This window comes from Penicillium cosmopolitanum (genome assembly GCF_028827165.1).
Source record: "Penicillium cosmopolitanum strain IBT 29677 chromosome Unknown utg000004l:1.0-4361866.0:1.0-4365735.0, whole genome shotgun sequence".
Taxonomy (NCBI): Eukaryota; Fungi; Ascomycota; class Eurotiomycetes; order Eurotiales; family Aspergillaceae; genus Penicillium; species Penicillium cosmopolitanum.
This window is the reverse complement of record NW_026622674.1, coordinates 3,540,655-3,556,793: the sequence shown is the minus strand read 5'-3', so window position 1 is coordinate 3,556,793 and position 16,139 is coordinate 3,540,655. Positions and strand designations below refer to the sequence as shown.

At 50.3% G+C, this 16,139-nt stretch overlaps 7 protein-coding genes across 7 annotated transcripts; 2 read left to right on the top strand and 5 right to left on the bottom strand.

The window, feature by feature from the left end:
• Window positions 1–187: 187 nt before the first annotated feature.
• Window positions 188–1,589, bottom strand: N7509_002744 (ribonucleotide-diphosphate reductase subunit RNR2; the record flags this gene model as incomplete). The annotated part of the gene is made up of 3 exons (XM_056627381.1): window positions 188–1,129; window positions 1,241–1,477; window positions 1,560–1,589. The coding sequence occupies 3 exons, from the start codon at window positions 1,587–1,589 to the stop codon at window positions 188–190; spliced, it is 1,209 nt and encodes a 402-aa protein (XP_056493176.1).
• A 1,876-nt stretch (window positions 1,590–3,465) lies between these two features.
• N7509_002743 (uncharacterized protein) lies at window positions 3,466–5,504 on the bottom strand (the record flags this gene model as incomplete). The annotated part of the gene is given in 3 exon segments (XM_056627380.1): window positions 3,466–3,905; window positions 3,935–4,921; window positions 4,940–5,504. 3 exon segments carry the CDS (start codon window positions 5,502–5,504, stop codon window positions 3,466–3,468), a joined length of 1,992 nt encoding a protein of 663 aa, XP_056493175.1.
• Window positions 5,505–6,932: 1,428 nt separating this feature from the next.
• Window positions 6,933–8,180, bottom strand: N7509_002742 (putative mitochondrial oxaloacetate transporter (Oac); the record flags this gene model as incomplete). The annotated part of the gene is made up of 6 exons (XM_056627379.1): window positions 6,933–7,025; window positions 7,086–7,231; window positions 7,289–7,760; window positions 7,830–7,959; window positions 8,015–8,089; window positions 8,164–8,180. 6 exons carry the CDS (start codon window positions 8,178–8,180, stop codon window positions 6,933–6,935), a joined length of 933 nt encoding a protein of 310 aa, XP_056493174.1.
• A 656-nt stretch (window positions 8,181–8,836) lies between these two features.
• N7509_002741 (WD-repeat containing protein SWD2) lies at window positions 8,837–10,071 on the top strand (the record flags this gene model as incomplete). Its single annotated transcript, XM_056627378.1, has 3 exons — window positions 8,837–8,941; window positions 9,003–9,228; window positions 9,293–10,071. The coding sequence occupies 3 exons, from the start codon at window positions 8,837–8,839 to the stop codon at window positions 10,069–10,071; spliced, it is 1,110 nt and encodes a 369-aa protein (XP_056493173.1).
• A 151-nt stretch (window positions 10,072–10,222) lies between these two features.
• N7509_002740 (uncharacterized protein) lies at window positions 10,223–11,836 on the bottom strand (the record flags this gene model as incomplete). The annotated part of the gene is made up of 1 exon (XM_056627377.1): window positions 10,223–11,836. One exon carries the CDS (start codon window positions 11,834–11,836, stop codon window positions 10,223–10,225), a length of 1,614 nt encoding a protein of 537 aa, XP_056493172.1.
• An 823-nt stretch (window positions 11,837–12,659) lies between these two features.
• On the bottom strand, window positions 12,660–14,617 carry N7509_002739 (uncharacterized protein; the record flags this gene model as incomplete). The annotated part of the gene is made up of 7 exons (XM_056627376.1): window positions 12,660–12,938; window positions 13,000–13,610; window positions 13,665–13,739; window positions 13,787–13,827; window positions 13,890–14,251; window positions 14,281–14,475; window positions 14,543–14,617. The coding sequence occupies 7 exons, from the start codon at window positions 14,615–14,617 to the stop codon at window positions 12,660–12,662; spliced, it is 1,638 nt and encodes a 545-aa protein (XP_056493171.1).
• A 276-nt stretch (window positions 14,618–14,893) lies between these two features.
• N7509_002738 (uncharacterized protein) lies at window positions 14,894–16,058 on the top strand (the record flags this gene model as incomplete). The annotated part of the gene is made up of 2 exons (XM_056627375.1): window positions 14,894–14,979; window positions 15,032–16,058. 2 exons carry the CDS (start codon window positions 14,894–14,896, stop codon window positions 16,056–16,058), a joined length of 1,113 nt encoding a protein of 370 aa, XP_056493170.1.
• Between the last annotated feature and the right edge of the window lie 81 nt (window positions 16,059–16,139).

Below are 16,139 nucleotides of genomic sequence, written 5' to 3'. Positions count from 1 at the left end.
GAGAAGAGAGAAAGAAAATCAACGCCATGCCCATGCGTAACCTTGGAAAAATCCCGTCAATCAAGAACGAAAACAGAAAGCAGCGTCAAATCGTGTGGAAGAAAACACCACGGGACAAGCCCACAGCGTGAGGGTATAAAACAAAACGGGGAGAAGGGGGGGAGGAAAAATCAACAGTGGACAGCGTTTAGAAGTCCTCGTCGAAGTTCAGGCCATCGCTGGCAGAGGTCTGCTCGCCATCGGCGTTGGTCTCCTTCTTGGTGGAGGCCATGACACCGGCCTTTTGGTAGTCACCGACACGCTTCTCGAAGAAGTTGGTCTTGCCAGCCAGGGAGATGGACTCCATGAAGTCGAAGGGGTTGGCAGAGTTGTAGTACTTCTGGTTGCCAAGAGCGAGCAGGAGACGGTCAGCGACGAACTCGATGTACTGGCACATCAGCTTGGCGTTCATGCCGAGCAGACCACAGGGGAGAGCATCAGTCAGGAACTCCTGCTCGATGCCGACGGCCTCAACGATGATGTCCTCGACAACCTTCTTGTCGGGGCGGTTGTTCAGGTGAGAGAACAGGAGGCAGGCGAAGTCAGTGTGGAGACCCTCATCGCGGGAGATCAGCTCGTTGGAGAAGGTCAGACCGGGCATGAGACCACGCTTCTTGAGCCAGAAGATAGAGGCGAAGGAGCCAGAGAAGAAGATACCCTCGACAGCGGCAAAGGCAACCAGACGGGAGGCGAAAGTGCTCTCACGGTCATTAATCCAGCGGATAGCCCAGTCAGCCTTCTTCTTGATGCAGGGAATGGTCTCGATGGCATCGAAGAGGTAGGTGCGCTGCTTGGGCTCTTTGATGTAGGTATCAATGAGGAGGGAGTAGGTCTCGGAGTGGATGTTCTCCATCATGATTTGGAAACCATAGAAGCAGCGAGCCTCAGTGACCTGGACCTCAGCGCTGAAACGCTCGACAAGGTTCTCGTTGACAATGCCGTCAGAGGCAGCGAAGAAAGCAAGAACGTGAGAAACGAAGTAGCGCTCGTCATCGTTCAGGCGGTTGTGCCAGTCGTGGAGATCCTTGGAGAGATCGATCTCCTCAGCAGTCCAGAAAGAGGCCTCGGCCTTCTTGTACATTTGCCAGATCTATAGATAAAGAAGCGTTATCAGCCATGTGTTTCTGTGGCGGGGGTGTGGTGTAAAATGCTTTCACGTCCGAACCACTTTACGCGTGGACGCGTCGGCGACGTGACTTACCTCGTGGTACTTAATGGGGAACATAACGAAGCGGTTGGGGTTCTCCTGCAGGAGGGGCTCAGTGGCCTCAAGCTCCTTCCAGGTAGGAGCAGCCTTGGTAACCTCGAGGGGCTTCTCGGCGATCTTGTCGGTGGCGGCGGCGTCGACAGGCTTGAAGTTCTCCTTGCCGACGGACTCGAAGTCGAGCTTCTTGATAGGAGAGTCGCTCATCTTGAGGTTCTCGAGGGAGGAAGCGGCCTAAGAAAGGACGCGAGTTAGTGAAAATGGTTCTCTGGAGACGCGTCTTGTCGCGAGAGGCGAGAGTCGTGACATCACGTACCTGCTTCGAAGGGGTGAGTTGGGTGGCCATTGAGACTTGTGTGTGAATGTGAATGAAGGTGGAAGATAAAACAGGTGCAAGTCAAACACAGGAATAGTCAAAGTCTGAAGAATGGAGGGGAAGGGAGTGAGGTGCAAGCTGGGAGGGAAAAGATCGGTTAAGTAGTTTGGCGACGTGAATCTTTTAGCGTGACTTAGCCCGTCACGTCGCACGTGACCGCGCGCCGCGCCTTGTCGGGAAGCAAGGCAAGTCGCGTCCACAGGGAAGGAACGATGTGGAATATGGGGCAAATGGACCAAATGGGCCAAAATGGAGCAAAATGGAGCAAACTCACACCACTTCCTTCCCAGCAACTTCCGACGCTAGGGCTAGTCGATCCATGGCCGTGCCTGCCGTAGCCCCCTCGACGCTGCATATGTACATATTACAGAGGTTCGCACCCTGTTCCATTCTTGGAACTGTAGTCCCTAGATTTTATCTGCCAATTGAACCCTCCATTCGAATCGATGGTATCTACTCCGTACACACTACAATATTCAAACAAACAAATCTTTCGGGCATCATAAAGCCAAGACCTCAGGATTCTCGTAAACAACACGGCCCCAGCGACGCGTCTCATCAAATTTTCAGCTCGACGTAATCTGTGGACTCCACCTTGGCTGAATCACGATCAGATAAGCCCAGGCAGGCGATTACCACGCGCTTGACCGACGCGACTCCGGATATACGGGGCTAATTGGCAATCTAGGCCGGCAGAGCTCCATCAACTTAGACCAATGTACGGAGTACGTAGTAAACCAGGATGAAGCTCCTGCTAGCTCCCTGATCACTGGCCAGCCAAATATCCATGTCCCCAGTCAGCCCCTTGAGCTAGTATGTATAATCCGGAGCGATCATCTAAGGGGGATTATTGATGTACATGCTTACGGAGTACAATTATACAATTCAACTCTCCCAATTTCGGCTGTCACTTTAAATGTCAATATGCAAATGCATTGTTAATCCTCCGATCCAGGCCAGATCCCAAGCTCTAGAAGGAATGAAGGAGCCTTCACCCAATACAGCAACTTTGTGGAGTGGAGTCGATAAAATCTCGCGCGTTGGAGAATGTGCCGATCTGCTCAGCTCGCGTGGAGCTGGGGCGCGTACATACGGAGTACCTGAAGCTCCATTGCTTGCTGGGGAAACAACATTGACAAGGGTTTCAGCCTAACTCTGCACCAATCCGTGTTTGATCCCTTCCGCCTCGGCGTGAACGCGTCTCCACCTGCCAACGCGATGCTCTAGCAACCCTGCATATGCGGTGAACTTTCCGTCTGCATTGACCATCTTTCGCGCCTCAAACAGTGGCAATTCAGCTTTTTGATTTGGCGGATCTCGGCCGCCTCCTTCCCTCGGAACTTGCCCTTCCGTTCTGGCGTATTTTTATTATTTGAATTGGATTGCCGACGCGCGGAGCTGCACGCGACTTGGCCTCTGGATTTCGTGACCCTGCCCAGTATCCATATAGCTTGGCAACTAGCTCCGATTTTCCTTGATTTTTCAAACGGCAACTATTTTAGTCCGCAGTAGTCCTCCAATTGCAAACGCGGGGTGCAAATCCTTTCAAACCTTGGAACATGACGCGTTTTGGCTCCAAGAGCAGAGAGCCGTGATATTGGCGTGAGTCGCTGGCATTTGCGCCCAAATCACAAATTCGTCTACTCTGTTCCTTCTGTGTACGAATTGAATCTCAATCAATCTTCTGCGTAAAGAATAGGGTGGAATTTTGGATTTTTATCCTAATTTTACTACTAGTACAGTTGCAAAGCATGTATGAGGTGAGATTCTCACAGCATAATAGGTAATATACTACTAGTAGAGAGAGCCCTGCTCCCTCTCTTTCGCAATATCATCCCCGAAGCAATCAATGCCAGCCACGGCGAGCCATTTTAGGGCTATTTTGAAGTGCGGCATTGGGGACGTAAAGTGGCATCGAGTCCTCCCAGAGAGAGTCCGTCAATACTTGCTTGTTTGAACCATCCGCATCCATGACTACCACCTGACCATATGGCTGGAAAGTCTGATCGTATAGAGCGCACTCATACTGGAAACCAAACATGCCGGTGGAATACGCGATGCGGCCGTCGTGTGTCCATACTGCATGAGCATCGTTTGCACCGCTACTAGTCAGAACCTTGATGTCGGTGCCATCGGACCGCATAGTGCAAACATCATAGTTGGTATCGCTGACTTTGCGGGTGAACACAATGCGCTCGCCATCGGGAGAAAGAAAGGCAGGTTGTCCCATTCCGTAGTTAGGACGGAGATCTTTCGCGTCTCTAGATCCAGCATGCGTAGACCGAGCTGCGACTTGTCACCCTGGGTGGAGTTACAACCCCACACCCGGAAGATGATCTTCTTGCCGTCATGCGAGAAACTGGGGAAACCCGAGTTTATAATGCTGCTGTTCGCACTGAGGGTGGTGATGCTTTCGGTAAGAACTTCATAGTACGACCCATTGGCGGTAGCGCGCACCAACCAGCCACCACTCTCAGCGCGAGTTTGGAACCAGAAGCCAACGCCAAAGGTAAGCCATTTCCCATCGGGTGACCATGAAGGCTGGAAGGCTCCAGCCAGACCTTGTGAGACTTCTGCTGTCTCGAGGAAATCAGTCGTCATGTCATTAAAGACTAGGTGCTCGTTGGTTCCGTTGGCATTCATTGACACGATGGAGGAGTTTCCGAGTTGCTTTTCAGTCATGGCAAACATGTTCTGATTGGATAATTGAGGGAAAACATCTGTGAAGCGGTATTCCCATTCTGGATCCCAGCTGTACAGCTTCTTGTCCATGGGGCGGATGTCCCATTCAGTCTTTTCATAGATAACCTTATTTCCATCGGGGGACCATGACGGAGAACGCACTGTGGCGCTGGAAGTGTTGAAGAAGCTACCATCAGTAGTGTAAAGCCCCTCCTTGCCGGTAGCTTTGGTGAAGTAGGCAATATTGTCACTGGAAAGGTATTGAGGAAAGATCTTGACACCGGCTCCCTGTACTTCAACACGACGAGACCCGGTCTCAAAGTCCACGGAAATAATTGTCGAATTGGCCGAGTCGATTGATTCGGGACGATGGGAGTTCCAAGTGTTCTCTCGTGTCATTTCATAGAAAAGAGTTCGTTTGCCATCAGGCGACCACTTGGGTGAGCCCTGGGACCAACCACTCCTGGAGGCGACTTGTCGGAAATCAGAGCCGTTGGGTCGGATGGCATAGATCGAGAGTTCTTGAGTATGTTCCCAGCCGCTCACGCCCATGAAGACGGGATCACCGTGTCCATACCAACCCGAGTTCCGATCCGAGGAGAAAGCAATCCATTCGCCGTCTGGTGACTAAGAAGGACGGAAATACCCATCTGGTAAAGAAGCATTGGCCGTAGTCGAAGCAGTACCGGTGAGGTTCCATTTCTTGCCACTATAGATTTCCATTACCCAGATATTGGCCTTGTATCCATTCGCCGTTGATACATAAGCAACGTGTTTTCCGTTCGGCGACATGACAACTGAGTCTTCGATTGAAGAGGTTGCGACCAGTTCTTCGAGATCAGAGCCATTGGTTCGAACCCGATAAATATCCGAATTTCCGTCTCCGTTGCGCTCGCCGGTGAAAGTAACCCATTCTCCATCCGGGGAGAAATCGGCGTGATATTCGAAGACGGGATTGGAGAGAAGGGGGCGTTCATTCGTGCTATCGATGTTTGAAATGTATAGCTCAGATGTTCCCGGCGCAATGCGGTTCATATAGAAAATGCCCTTTTTCTCCGATGTGGGTATATCGCGGGCTACATGAGGATGCGGCGGAGGTGCTTGTCTCTTGTCGATACCCAACTGTGCAGCATATGGGCACAGAGCCAAAGCCGGCGTCAAAGTGAAGCCCAGTAGGGCGGAGGCCCCGTAAATAAGACGCATGGCGGGCAGGGCTTAGGCAAAAGAGGACGCTGAAACTCGACGTCAAGGCCAAGGGCTCGCCTTGAGCGGCACCAAGCATGTCTTATACCGAAGATTATTGCTCGTTCTAGAAAATCTTTATCCGACATGACCGATCATTTCTCCTTCCGGTTGGTGACAGTTAATTTCCATTCTGCAAAAGAGAGGATTTTGCTCTAACATGCAACACACTTTGCCCACCCTAGCATCTCAGGCCGAGAAAGTAGAAATGTTTCGGAGACTTGGCAAGTGCCAAGAGCCAAGACTTTTTATCTCATCTGATCGAGGACATGGGGATGGAGCAATTCTTAAAAGCGTGGCTTTATATGGCCGTGCCAAGCTGGTAGAACATTGATCTTCAGTGAAGTGGCCGATTGGGGCAGATTCGACCGTAAGCGAATGTTCGGAGTCGGGTATAATGAGCCAAGACCTCTTAACGTGGGACAGGCCGTTATGAAACATTTCTTCAGGCCTGTGCCTTGCATAAATCAAGTCTTGATTGAATCGTAACTACGCGAGTATTTGAGGTTACATCGAATGAGGTTTCTTCGATATGAAATCGGTAGAGGTATTGGATGACCTTCCAAAGGTTGCAAAATGGACGGCTATGAGGCATGAGGTTTCAATCCTATAACCAGGTTACCTTAGGGCACATCTGATGAATTATCTTACCTGATGCTTGCGGGGCCACGGAGCGGAAATTGACAGCTCTTGAATGGCCTCATTGGCTTCCTTCTCGATGGGGTTGAGTGAAACTCCATCGTTTGGCCTGGCCATTTTACCCAAGGAGGTTCTTGAAAATAGACAAAACTAAGCAGCTTGGAGCAAAAGCAGTAGGTTTTGTAGTTGATACGATCAGCTCTGGTGTCGAAGACTAACAGATAGATCGATCTCGAGAATGGTCTTGCCATAAGAATCTGACTAGTATATCATTCTCAGCCTGATAGCTCTTCCCACTAAAAGGCATCCTATGTCTTGCAAGACATACACGATTTCAAGATGATACCAGCGACAGAACATAGAATATCGGCTTGATAAGAATTGCCAGACTAGTAGGCATTGGAGCCACTCGGCCGGGTTTCTACCGAGATAGAGCTTGAATGAAAGACTCCTATGGCGAGACTCACGACACTACAATGAAACCATATTCAGAAACCTCCGTATGTATGATATGAAGACTGTATTAACATCAACGATATGTCTCCCTATATACAGATGTAATCTTCGGCTGAACAAATCCCAAAAAGACAAACGCCCAACTCTATGGTCAAACCCGGTATCACAAAAGGCCTGACGCCGCAACTGAATGCTAGGCGGCATATCTAGAAAGACATGATGGCAATGCTGCGAAGATTCTAGACAAAATGAGACGAAAATTTATATAGTGAACCCATCCAAACACTCTATTCCTTAGATTTTATCGCGAAGGGAATCAGAGAGGAATCGGTCCTCGACCCGACGCATCAGCTTGTTTGTCTGCTCAGCCAGACTCAAAGTGATGATCTGGAAATTAAAGTCAGCGTTTCCATATTAAGGTGTGTTAAAGTGTGTGTGAAAACTTACAGTATGGGGCAAGATACGGGCCAAATGGGCGAAGAATCCCTTGTAAATTGCCAACACGCCCTCTGTGCGGATGGTCTTGTACAGACAGTCAAACACACCCTGGTATAGGTTACCAGTCTGGTTGTACATGCGAGCCATGATGGTGTCTAAAGGATGATGCGTCAGTCAGTCAACTTCGCCTCCAATTAATTAGTGATACATACCAGGCGGGTGCATGACGCAGCAGACAACGAAACCGGATGCCGCGCTACTGGCTAGATGAAGGGCGGGCCCCTCTTCAATACCCAAATGCCTGTTGAGGCGACGCTTGGCAAAGAAGTATGTGGGAAGCTGAACCGAACTACCAAAGCTCGTACGGATCATCGCAGCGCCGACACCGCGATAAATACCCTTGATACCCTCGCCGCGGTAGATCTTGCTGAGGCCGTCGATAGAGTTCTTATAGTTATGCTGTGTACCGACGGGAAGGAAAGGCGAATAAGACTGGAGACGGGTCTTCACTAAGAAGAATGGTGAGCCGGCAGCAGCACCGATGACACCGGAGGCAGCGCCGGCAAAGACGTTGGCACCGAGTGACTGGACTGTGGGGTCGTTGTAGAAAACAGAGGTGACGTTGGAACGAATGGGCTCGTAGAATCCCAGACGGCAGCCGTTGAGCAAGACCTGGTAGACGTACTACAAGTTCACTTTGAATCAGCATGATCCCGGGCAGATATTCGATTTTATGCTCTTGGGGCGACATACCGCAGATCCGATACCCCGGAACAGACCCTTGGGGCCCTCATTTTGCAAGATAGTCTTGATCCCATGCAAGACGCCATTGTACTTCTTCGCCGCATCGCCCTTCGCCTGCAGTTCACCTTGCAATTGTAGTCTGCCATGGAGTTAGTGTCATGCGACACACCAATGCGCCTAAATTCCGTGCTTACCGGATCTTGACGGTCTCGAAACTGTGGGTGACGGTCACAGCACCGCATGCTGCAATACCTCCGGCAAGGAATGAGCTATTCGAACGAGAGAATGGTTAGCAAAGGCATTCACTTCTAGTATATAAATGTTTGTGCATCAAGGCTCATACCCGATTGTGGTAGACATTGCGACTGGTTTGGAACGTTCACGGCGGCACTTGATGATGGAGTTTGTTGGAGATCGGAGGGAGATCGGAGTGGAGTGGAGTGGAGTGGCGACAATGCCAGGGGACGAGGCGGTCCCTCGAGGTCAAAAAGAGGCCAAATGAAGGGAATGCCCGTGGTGGTCAAGAGCGGATGGCTTCGTAAAATCTCGAGAGTGATGATGTTAATTGTTCTGCAAGTCGTCAGTAAGGTGATCGGGGCCCGAGGGCGGCAATGACCGACTAAAAGCTTACATACGGCTAATGCTGGCCGAATCTGACAGAATCCCACGGGCGGTGATTGGTCAATATGGGGGGACTCATCGGGGTCAGCTCCGGTACTCGGGGGCGGTGAACCGGAGCATAGTTCATCCGGAACAAGCGCGAGAAAAAAGGGAAGGCGCGTGGGGGAGCTGATTCCCCGAAAGAGGAAGGGACGAGGGTGATTGTGATTGTGCTTGCGCTTGCGATTGCCATTGCCATTTGGACTGACGGGCGCTTCCCTCAAAATCGTTTGCTTTCCTCAATATCCTTTACTTTGCCTCACTTTGCCTCACTTTGCCTCACTTCTCATAAGACTTCTTTCTTCTTACTTTTCCACATTCCCATATTCGCACTCTCTCACCCTCTCACACTCGCCATGGCAGACAGCCAGCAGCACACCCCAGTGCCCCAGACCTCCACGGGAGCTGCCCCCCAATTTCAGAAGCTTCCAGACATCATTCGTAGCCACAGACCTTGCAAGGTGAGCTTGAATTTACTCAGTCCATATCTTCATCGGCCACCAGACTAACTCTCACCTCCAGTGCTTCCGGAACTCGAAGTCAGAATCCTCCAATTTCGTGACGTCTTTAGACTTTAACGACCAGGGTGAGCATATGGTCGCCGCCTGCGATGACGAAACCATTCAGATATTCGACGTGAAGGAAGGAAAATCCACCAAAACGGTTCCTAGCAAGAAATACGGTGTTCATTTAGCCAGATTCACTCATCATCCTCGCCAAGTTTTACATGCGAGTACCAAGGTCGACCGTACGTTTCTGATAGAAATCCGACAAGCCATTTCAAAACCATGTGGTCGCTGACAACGAGGTAGACTCATTACGATTGCTCGACCTGCACAACGAAGGGTACATTCGCTATTTCTCCGGACATACAGACAAAGTGACTTGTCTAGCCATGTCCCCAGGCAGTGATTCCTTCATCTCTTGTTCCAAGGATGATACTGTGACTCTCTGGGATATTGGATCGCGCAACCCCCAGGGAAAGCTTAAGCTCGCGACTCCATACCTCGTGGCATTCGACCCGTCTGCCTCCGTCATCGCAATCGCCTCACAATCCACTTCATCCGTCCTTCTCTATGATTTCCGCAATTTCGATAAGCCTCCATTCGCCACATTTGACCTCGCTCCCTATGAGGAGACCTACACCCCCTCAACTAGAGGTCGTGCCTGGACTCGGCTAGAGTTCTCCAACGATGGAAAATACTTGATGGTCGGCACAGATTATCACGGGCACTTCGTGCTAGATGCATTTGACGGTTCTATCAAGGCATTTCTGACGGGCAAGGGCGGCTCGCCGGGTCGTGCTGCCCCAATTTCCGCAACTGCAAAGCCATTAGGGCAAGGTGACGCATGCTTCACTCCGGATGGCCGATACGTCCTTGGCGGCAATGGAGACCAGCAAGATGTACTTGTCTGGGACTTGCAGCAGGAGCGAGAATCTAATGGCATGCTTTTCCCTATGGTCAAACTGCCCCACCGAAACAGAACAGCCCTCATCGAACATAACCCACGCTACAACATGATTGCTACCGCTGATAAGGAGACTTTCTTCTGGCAGCCAGATGAACCCGCTAAACCGTCAGAGAAGTAAAACATGATGGGCCAGCTCAATTAATAAGAGGGTCTTTGATTTCAGTCATGATAGTGAAAGTGATCTATGATTCCAAAATCTAACCATATCCATCCATCTGTTTCGTGCACATACCCAACCAACATTTAGCACCCCGTTGAGTATCTCCAAGCTATGATTTGCGGCCTTTATCTTTCCCCACCAAACTGCGAGCAGTATCGCAAATCCAAACCTGGGGCCCTTCGACAGCATCCCCATCCACCTGCCTGCTATTCTCAATCGTGACCTCGATCTGTTTATCGATCGTCCGATTACTAGAAATTGTTGTCAGGCTAGTTGCCCATCCATACATGAACACGCTATGGTTGATATCCGACAAGACTTGCGCGACTTCGTCGGCTACTGGGGGGAGTTTTCCCTCAGCTTTTGCTGCCTCGATCGCTGGCTCTGCATCGACTATCCTAATAGGTAGTGCCCAATCCACCGGAACCTGCCAGTCAGACAAGCTCTGGAATTTTCGAATGAGTGACTCGCGATCAAGCTGATCGTTTGGAGCATTTCCCAATACGAGGTACATCCGTTCTTTCTCCGTTTCTGTGCCAATAGTCTCGACGATCTCGCACATTCGCTTTGCGGCTTCCTTGGTGCAAAGAAGCTCGCGGGCACCCATCGCTGGCCAAAGCTCTGTTGGAAGGAGTGGTTGCTCCTTCTCGACCTCGATCTGCCGCACGATGGCTTTATGAAAACTTGGCAAGATGGCGATGTCTTTTACATGAGAGAGATCGGACACTATGGCGAGTAGCAGGGTGCAGTCGATATTAACGGCCGTGGTGAAGTTTCTGAACGGCTGGGGAAGGAGGGAATTGAGCTTTGCCTGGCTGGCATTCGCAGAAATGCTGTCCTGGCACTCCACCTTAATTCCATAGCTCCGCATTTCCTTCAGAACATCGTCGATTTCAGGAACATTTCCCTCCGCAATTTTTGGTAGAACAATGCGTAGCCGGGGATGTCTGTACCTCACTCGCGTAGCATCGGCCGCTTTCCTTAGATCGCGTGCCAGTTTAATGAGCTCCAGCTCATCATCATCCGAGTCTTCTCCTGAGTCCTCTCCATCGAAGTTGCGTAGCACAGTTCTCTTCGGCGACCCCTCTCCATCTTCATCAGAGAAGGCATCGGAATCACTATCTCTCTCCCAGCCTTTCTTTGCCATGTCAAAAAGCAGTCGGCTCTCCGAGACAGTTGAAACCTTCACCCACGATTCGCCGTCATCCGCCACAATATCAACAAACACACTCTTGCGCTTATCTTTATTGGGCTGCTTGTTCTTCTCCCACGACCCATCCCCCTTCTGCGCCTTCTTCTCTTCAAGCGGCCACGCCTTCCGGTCCCAGTAAAACCGCTTCCCCAGCGCAAGAAGCCCGGCACAGGATCCACGAGCAATGTTCCAGACGGCCTGGTAGAAAGGCAGATTGGACGAGCGCAGGGCGTGCAAATATCGCATCTCGGTATCAGGATCCCGCTCGCTTCCATCAGGGCTATTAGAAGCTTCCATCTGCTCTTCCAGTCTTTGTAACATCTTGAATTCCGAATTCACATTTGATCGGAACTGGCGCAGTTCCACGAGTTGTGGATTGCGGAGGGTGCTGTTGAGCATGGATTGAAACTCGTCTATTTCTCCAAGAAGATCGACGCATTGTTGGTGTAGCTCTTTAGAGGCTTGGGCGCTTGTCTGTTGGGAGTCGCGTGTCTCGGTATGAGATAGTGGGGGGTCGACGTCGGGCGTCATTGTGGAAGGTGGGGGGGTTGAGAGCGCCAGAAGTGTCGATGGATTTGATTTGAATGTTCAAGTGTTGGCGACTACACGAAAGCCGATTACTTTGTGAAAGGAAGGTGTCGTGCCTCTCCAGCCTTGGAACTTGGAAGGTTCTCAGTCTCGCTCACTGACAGTGACTGGCGATGGAATATATTGGGTGTTGTTTTGGCTGAGCAGCGGGGTGTCGCCTCTATATGTTAAATTGTTTGATCTGAACAAACCCCAGGGGCAGGTTCAATTGAGGTCCGTAAGGTCAAAAACTTGGTTCTAGCCCTTGATATGGAAGAGCCTCCAGGTTTCCAGATTATACGTTCGAGTGGATTTTTAAACCTGAAAAGCAATGGCGGGGCTCAAGCTGCGGCTTTGGGAAATGACTCAAGTTGATTGGGGCCGCCTTCCATCGGGTTCGGCCAGAGACTTTTTTTTAGAATATTTGGTTTGCTTTATTAAGTCATGAAGTGCTACTTGTCTAAGACGGTTTCGAATTTCCCCTAATAATGATGTTTGTATGCTGAGTGAATTGGGTGAATTTCAGCTAGTATTCTGAGTATATCCAGGAAGTAAGATACTACAAAAAGAGGAACCTAATTTAACCGGATAATCACCAAAAAAATAATGGAGACTGAACTAAAAAACAAAAACAAAAACAAAAGCCAACGCCGTAAGATGCCTGTGATCATCAAGCCAATTTGCAGACGGAACTAGAGGTGTCGCGCTGCTAACAGAAATACATCATTCCCCAATTAGAAGGGCACGTTGTTAGGCATGCCAGAGGAGCCGGATTTTTATCATAGTCTTAGTGGGTGAGACGCTGTCTCTCGCCAGAGCTACGAGTAGACTCGTCATCAGACCACTTGTCCCCATCTTCCTCGCCCACGGCGAAGATTGTCTCGTCCTCAAGGGACTCGCGTTGTCGGGGTGCCGAAGACACGGGTTTAGGGGGGATGGGAGACAGGTCGCGGTGACCACCGGCAGCCGAGCTACCTGGATACTCGGGAGGTGCATCAAAAGCGTCCTCTTCGTCAAGACCGCTTCCGAATGAGCGGATCTCAAATCCATCATCATCTTGCGCAAGCTGTAGATATGATTAGCATGGGTTTCATTGTTACAATCTTCTTCGGGAATGGCATATTTACCTCATCACTCATTGCGAATCGTCGGTTGTTGGCAGTCGGACGCCACAGGTAAGCCACGAAAGCAATATCGAACAGATACACGATGTTGAGCCATCCATCGAGCACGAACCACCGCGCCTTCCAATGTTCCGGCACAAAGCTGGCATCACTGTGGCCAGCCATGGCAAAGGAGTTAAGGAAGAAGAACCCAAATATGACGATGATACTTCCAAGAATACACCACCAGAGTCTCTTGTACATCATTGCCTTGACCTTTTGCTTCCTATCGATAAGATCCTTCATCGTAGCATTGAGCGAGTTCAAAGTCCAGACATAGAAGGCAGTCAGAGTACCTGCCAGAGGGAGGACAATAAGAAGCACCAATGGGCCAGCACTGTCTGGGGTGATTGACAGAGTGGCAATTGAGTAGACAAGGGCGAAGATAAAGTGAGCGATGGCCAAGATGCGCACGTAGACCATCGTTTTACCCAGTGAGGGCTTGACGACACCGTAGCCCATGCAGACAATGAGCAGAAGGAAGAACGAAAAGGCGTTTCGAGCGGCATTGAGAATTGCGACAATAACCATCAATGCCTTTCCCATGGCGTTCAATCCGTGTCGATTCTGATAGTCTGGAGAGAAGTTAGCTTGAGTAACTGCGGCACAGGTTTACATCTGCATCATACCATAGAAGCCCCAAGTCATCAGCTGCTCGACAATCAGGAAAACGACTATAGCTGTGATATAGTTTTGAACGGGCACTATGAACTGGTTAGCGATGTATGGAAATTTAGAACAGCCACCTTACATATGTCAAATCGGTTTTGCACGTAGAGGAATGCCCAGAAACTAGAAGAAGATTAGTCTCTCCGTTTTCGCAGTGGACAGGGACGTAAACAGTCAATACTTACACGCCAATAACAGCGTAGACGATTGTCATAGCTCCGTAGAAAGGAAGCTTGGCGATTTGGGCAGCGGGGAGCTCGCCATATGCATTGCGGAACTCAACCACCGAGTAATAGTCCTCATCGGAGTAGGCGTAGGTGCTAACACAGTAGAAACCGGTCTTTTTGACAGGGTACTTGATAGGTTCCGGGTCGTTGAGATGAACCGCCTTGGAAAGGATGGGGTTTTTGGAGACATCAGTGGCGTTTTTGGTGAGAATGAATGCCCCGATATCCTCCTTCGAGCAGAGTCCTGCATCGACGCTTCCTTGTTCGCAAATAGTGTCCTTTGTCTGTCGTCCATCCGTTAGCCTTGAGACCGTTCCAGGCTGCAGTTTGTATGCATGGGTACACCTACGTCGGAGTCGCCAGACCGGTACTCCCCAATCAATTCCTCGTCGTTCCATTCAAAGATCACCAAGCTGGCAAGAGGATCGCCTTCCTCAGTTTGCGCCTTGGAAAACTTGACCAGGATAAAGGGGTCCACATTCCCTCCCCAAGCCTTCCGACTGTACATCCCTGAGCATCGTTGTCGGTGTGCCTCGTCGGATTTCTAAAGACAGATGCCATTAGCGTTGTGTAATAGTATAGCAGGCCAGACCTAACGCGCGATGGCTTACCAGTTCGACTTCATTCGCAAGTACCGAGCTGGCTAATAAGGCCGTTAGGCCGAGAGTTTGGAGCCAGCCCTTCATCACGGTCGTGGTTTAGGGGTAATAAAGGCTCCAGTAGATTGTGAAGGAATCGCCTTTGAAAACCACGCGGCATGTAATGGTGAAAAAAGGCGCAAGGAGAAAGTTGGCCGGATCCACGATAGCTCGTCCGGAATCGTCGAGCTCAACTTGCGTGGCCTTCCCAGTTCAGACCGGGGAACCCGGGGCATTACTAAGCGGGCGGTACAGTTGCGGGATGCCGACCTTTTTTTCTTTCTACCAAGTTGACGATCCCCGCTTCGGTCCAAACACGCAAAAATGCCTGCTAAGGAACTTTCTCGTCCTTGCATGGACTGCAAGGAGGCAGAGACTGTCTTTACGGTTCGAAAGAGGCAGCTGTGCAGGTATGTAACGACCAAAGATATAGTTGGCAGGCCCCCACTAACCTTCAACTAGTGATTGCTACAAGCACTTTATCGCATTTAAAGTGCACAGACGAATGGAAATATACAGACCCGGCAAAACCCAAGAAGTTCGACCCAAAATTCTCCTTCCATTATCCCTCGGTGTCTCCTCCTCCGTTCTATTGAGCATGGTCGAAGCGCAAATTCAACATCAACTCGCCAAGCCCTATGGGAAGGTATTCTTCGACCTGCATGTCCTCGTGATCGACCCCTCTTCAATCAATCCTTCGAACGCTTCGATTGACGACAACTATAAAGTTCTACTGGAGACATTTCAATCGCCTGCCTATACCAGGCTCTCAATCCACGACATATTCGATTATGTTCCAGATATGAAAGAAATCATTCACGAATATGCGGGGTCTCAATTTGCAGATGACAGTTCGCTGTCTAATGAGGATCGCCTGTCTGCTTTCCGTGCTTCGATATCCACAGCAACTTCCGCAGCTGACCTGGACTATGTCTTGCTGACACGACTTGTTGCTGCGGTTGCGCAGAAACACGGCTGCAAGTCTGTCTTCTGGGGCGATTCGGACAGCCGTCTTGCGGCAAGAGCACTTGCAGGAGTTTCAAAGGGCCGTGGAGCCTCAATGACCTGGCAGGTGTCTGATGGCATGTCTCCGTGGGGTGTGCGGTTCGAGTTTCCGTTACGAGACTTGTATAAAACCGAGCTCCTTCAGTACGCGAGTGTGTGTCCAGAACTTTCCGATATTGTGATTCCTGACGCGCCGTTATCAGACAATGTCCTCACCAAGAACTTGTCCATTGATGAATTGATGATACGTTACGTCCAGAACCAGGGCGCAAAGTATCCCGGCATTATGTCGAACGTTGCGAGAACAGCCAACAAACTCGAATCTTCCTGTATTGAGGGTGGCGCATCTTGTGCACTGTGCGGTGGCCCACGGGGAAATGTCAAGGGCAACACAGGCGTCACGGCCACTACTCAATCTGGTGATTCGGAAGGCTCTCAATTTTGCTACGGATGTATGAGGTCACGTCCTGATCTCAAATGCTAAATTAAATTATTATGGAAACGCAGGAGAGATAAATAAAGAGGTCGGTCCGGTCGGCGTTATGGATAAACGAAGAAAATGGCT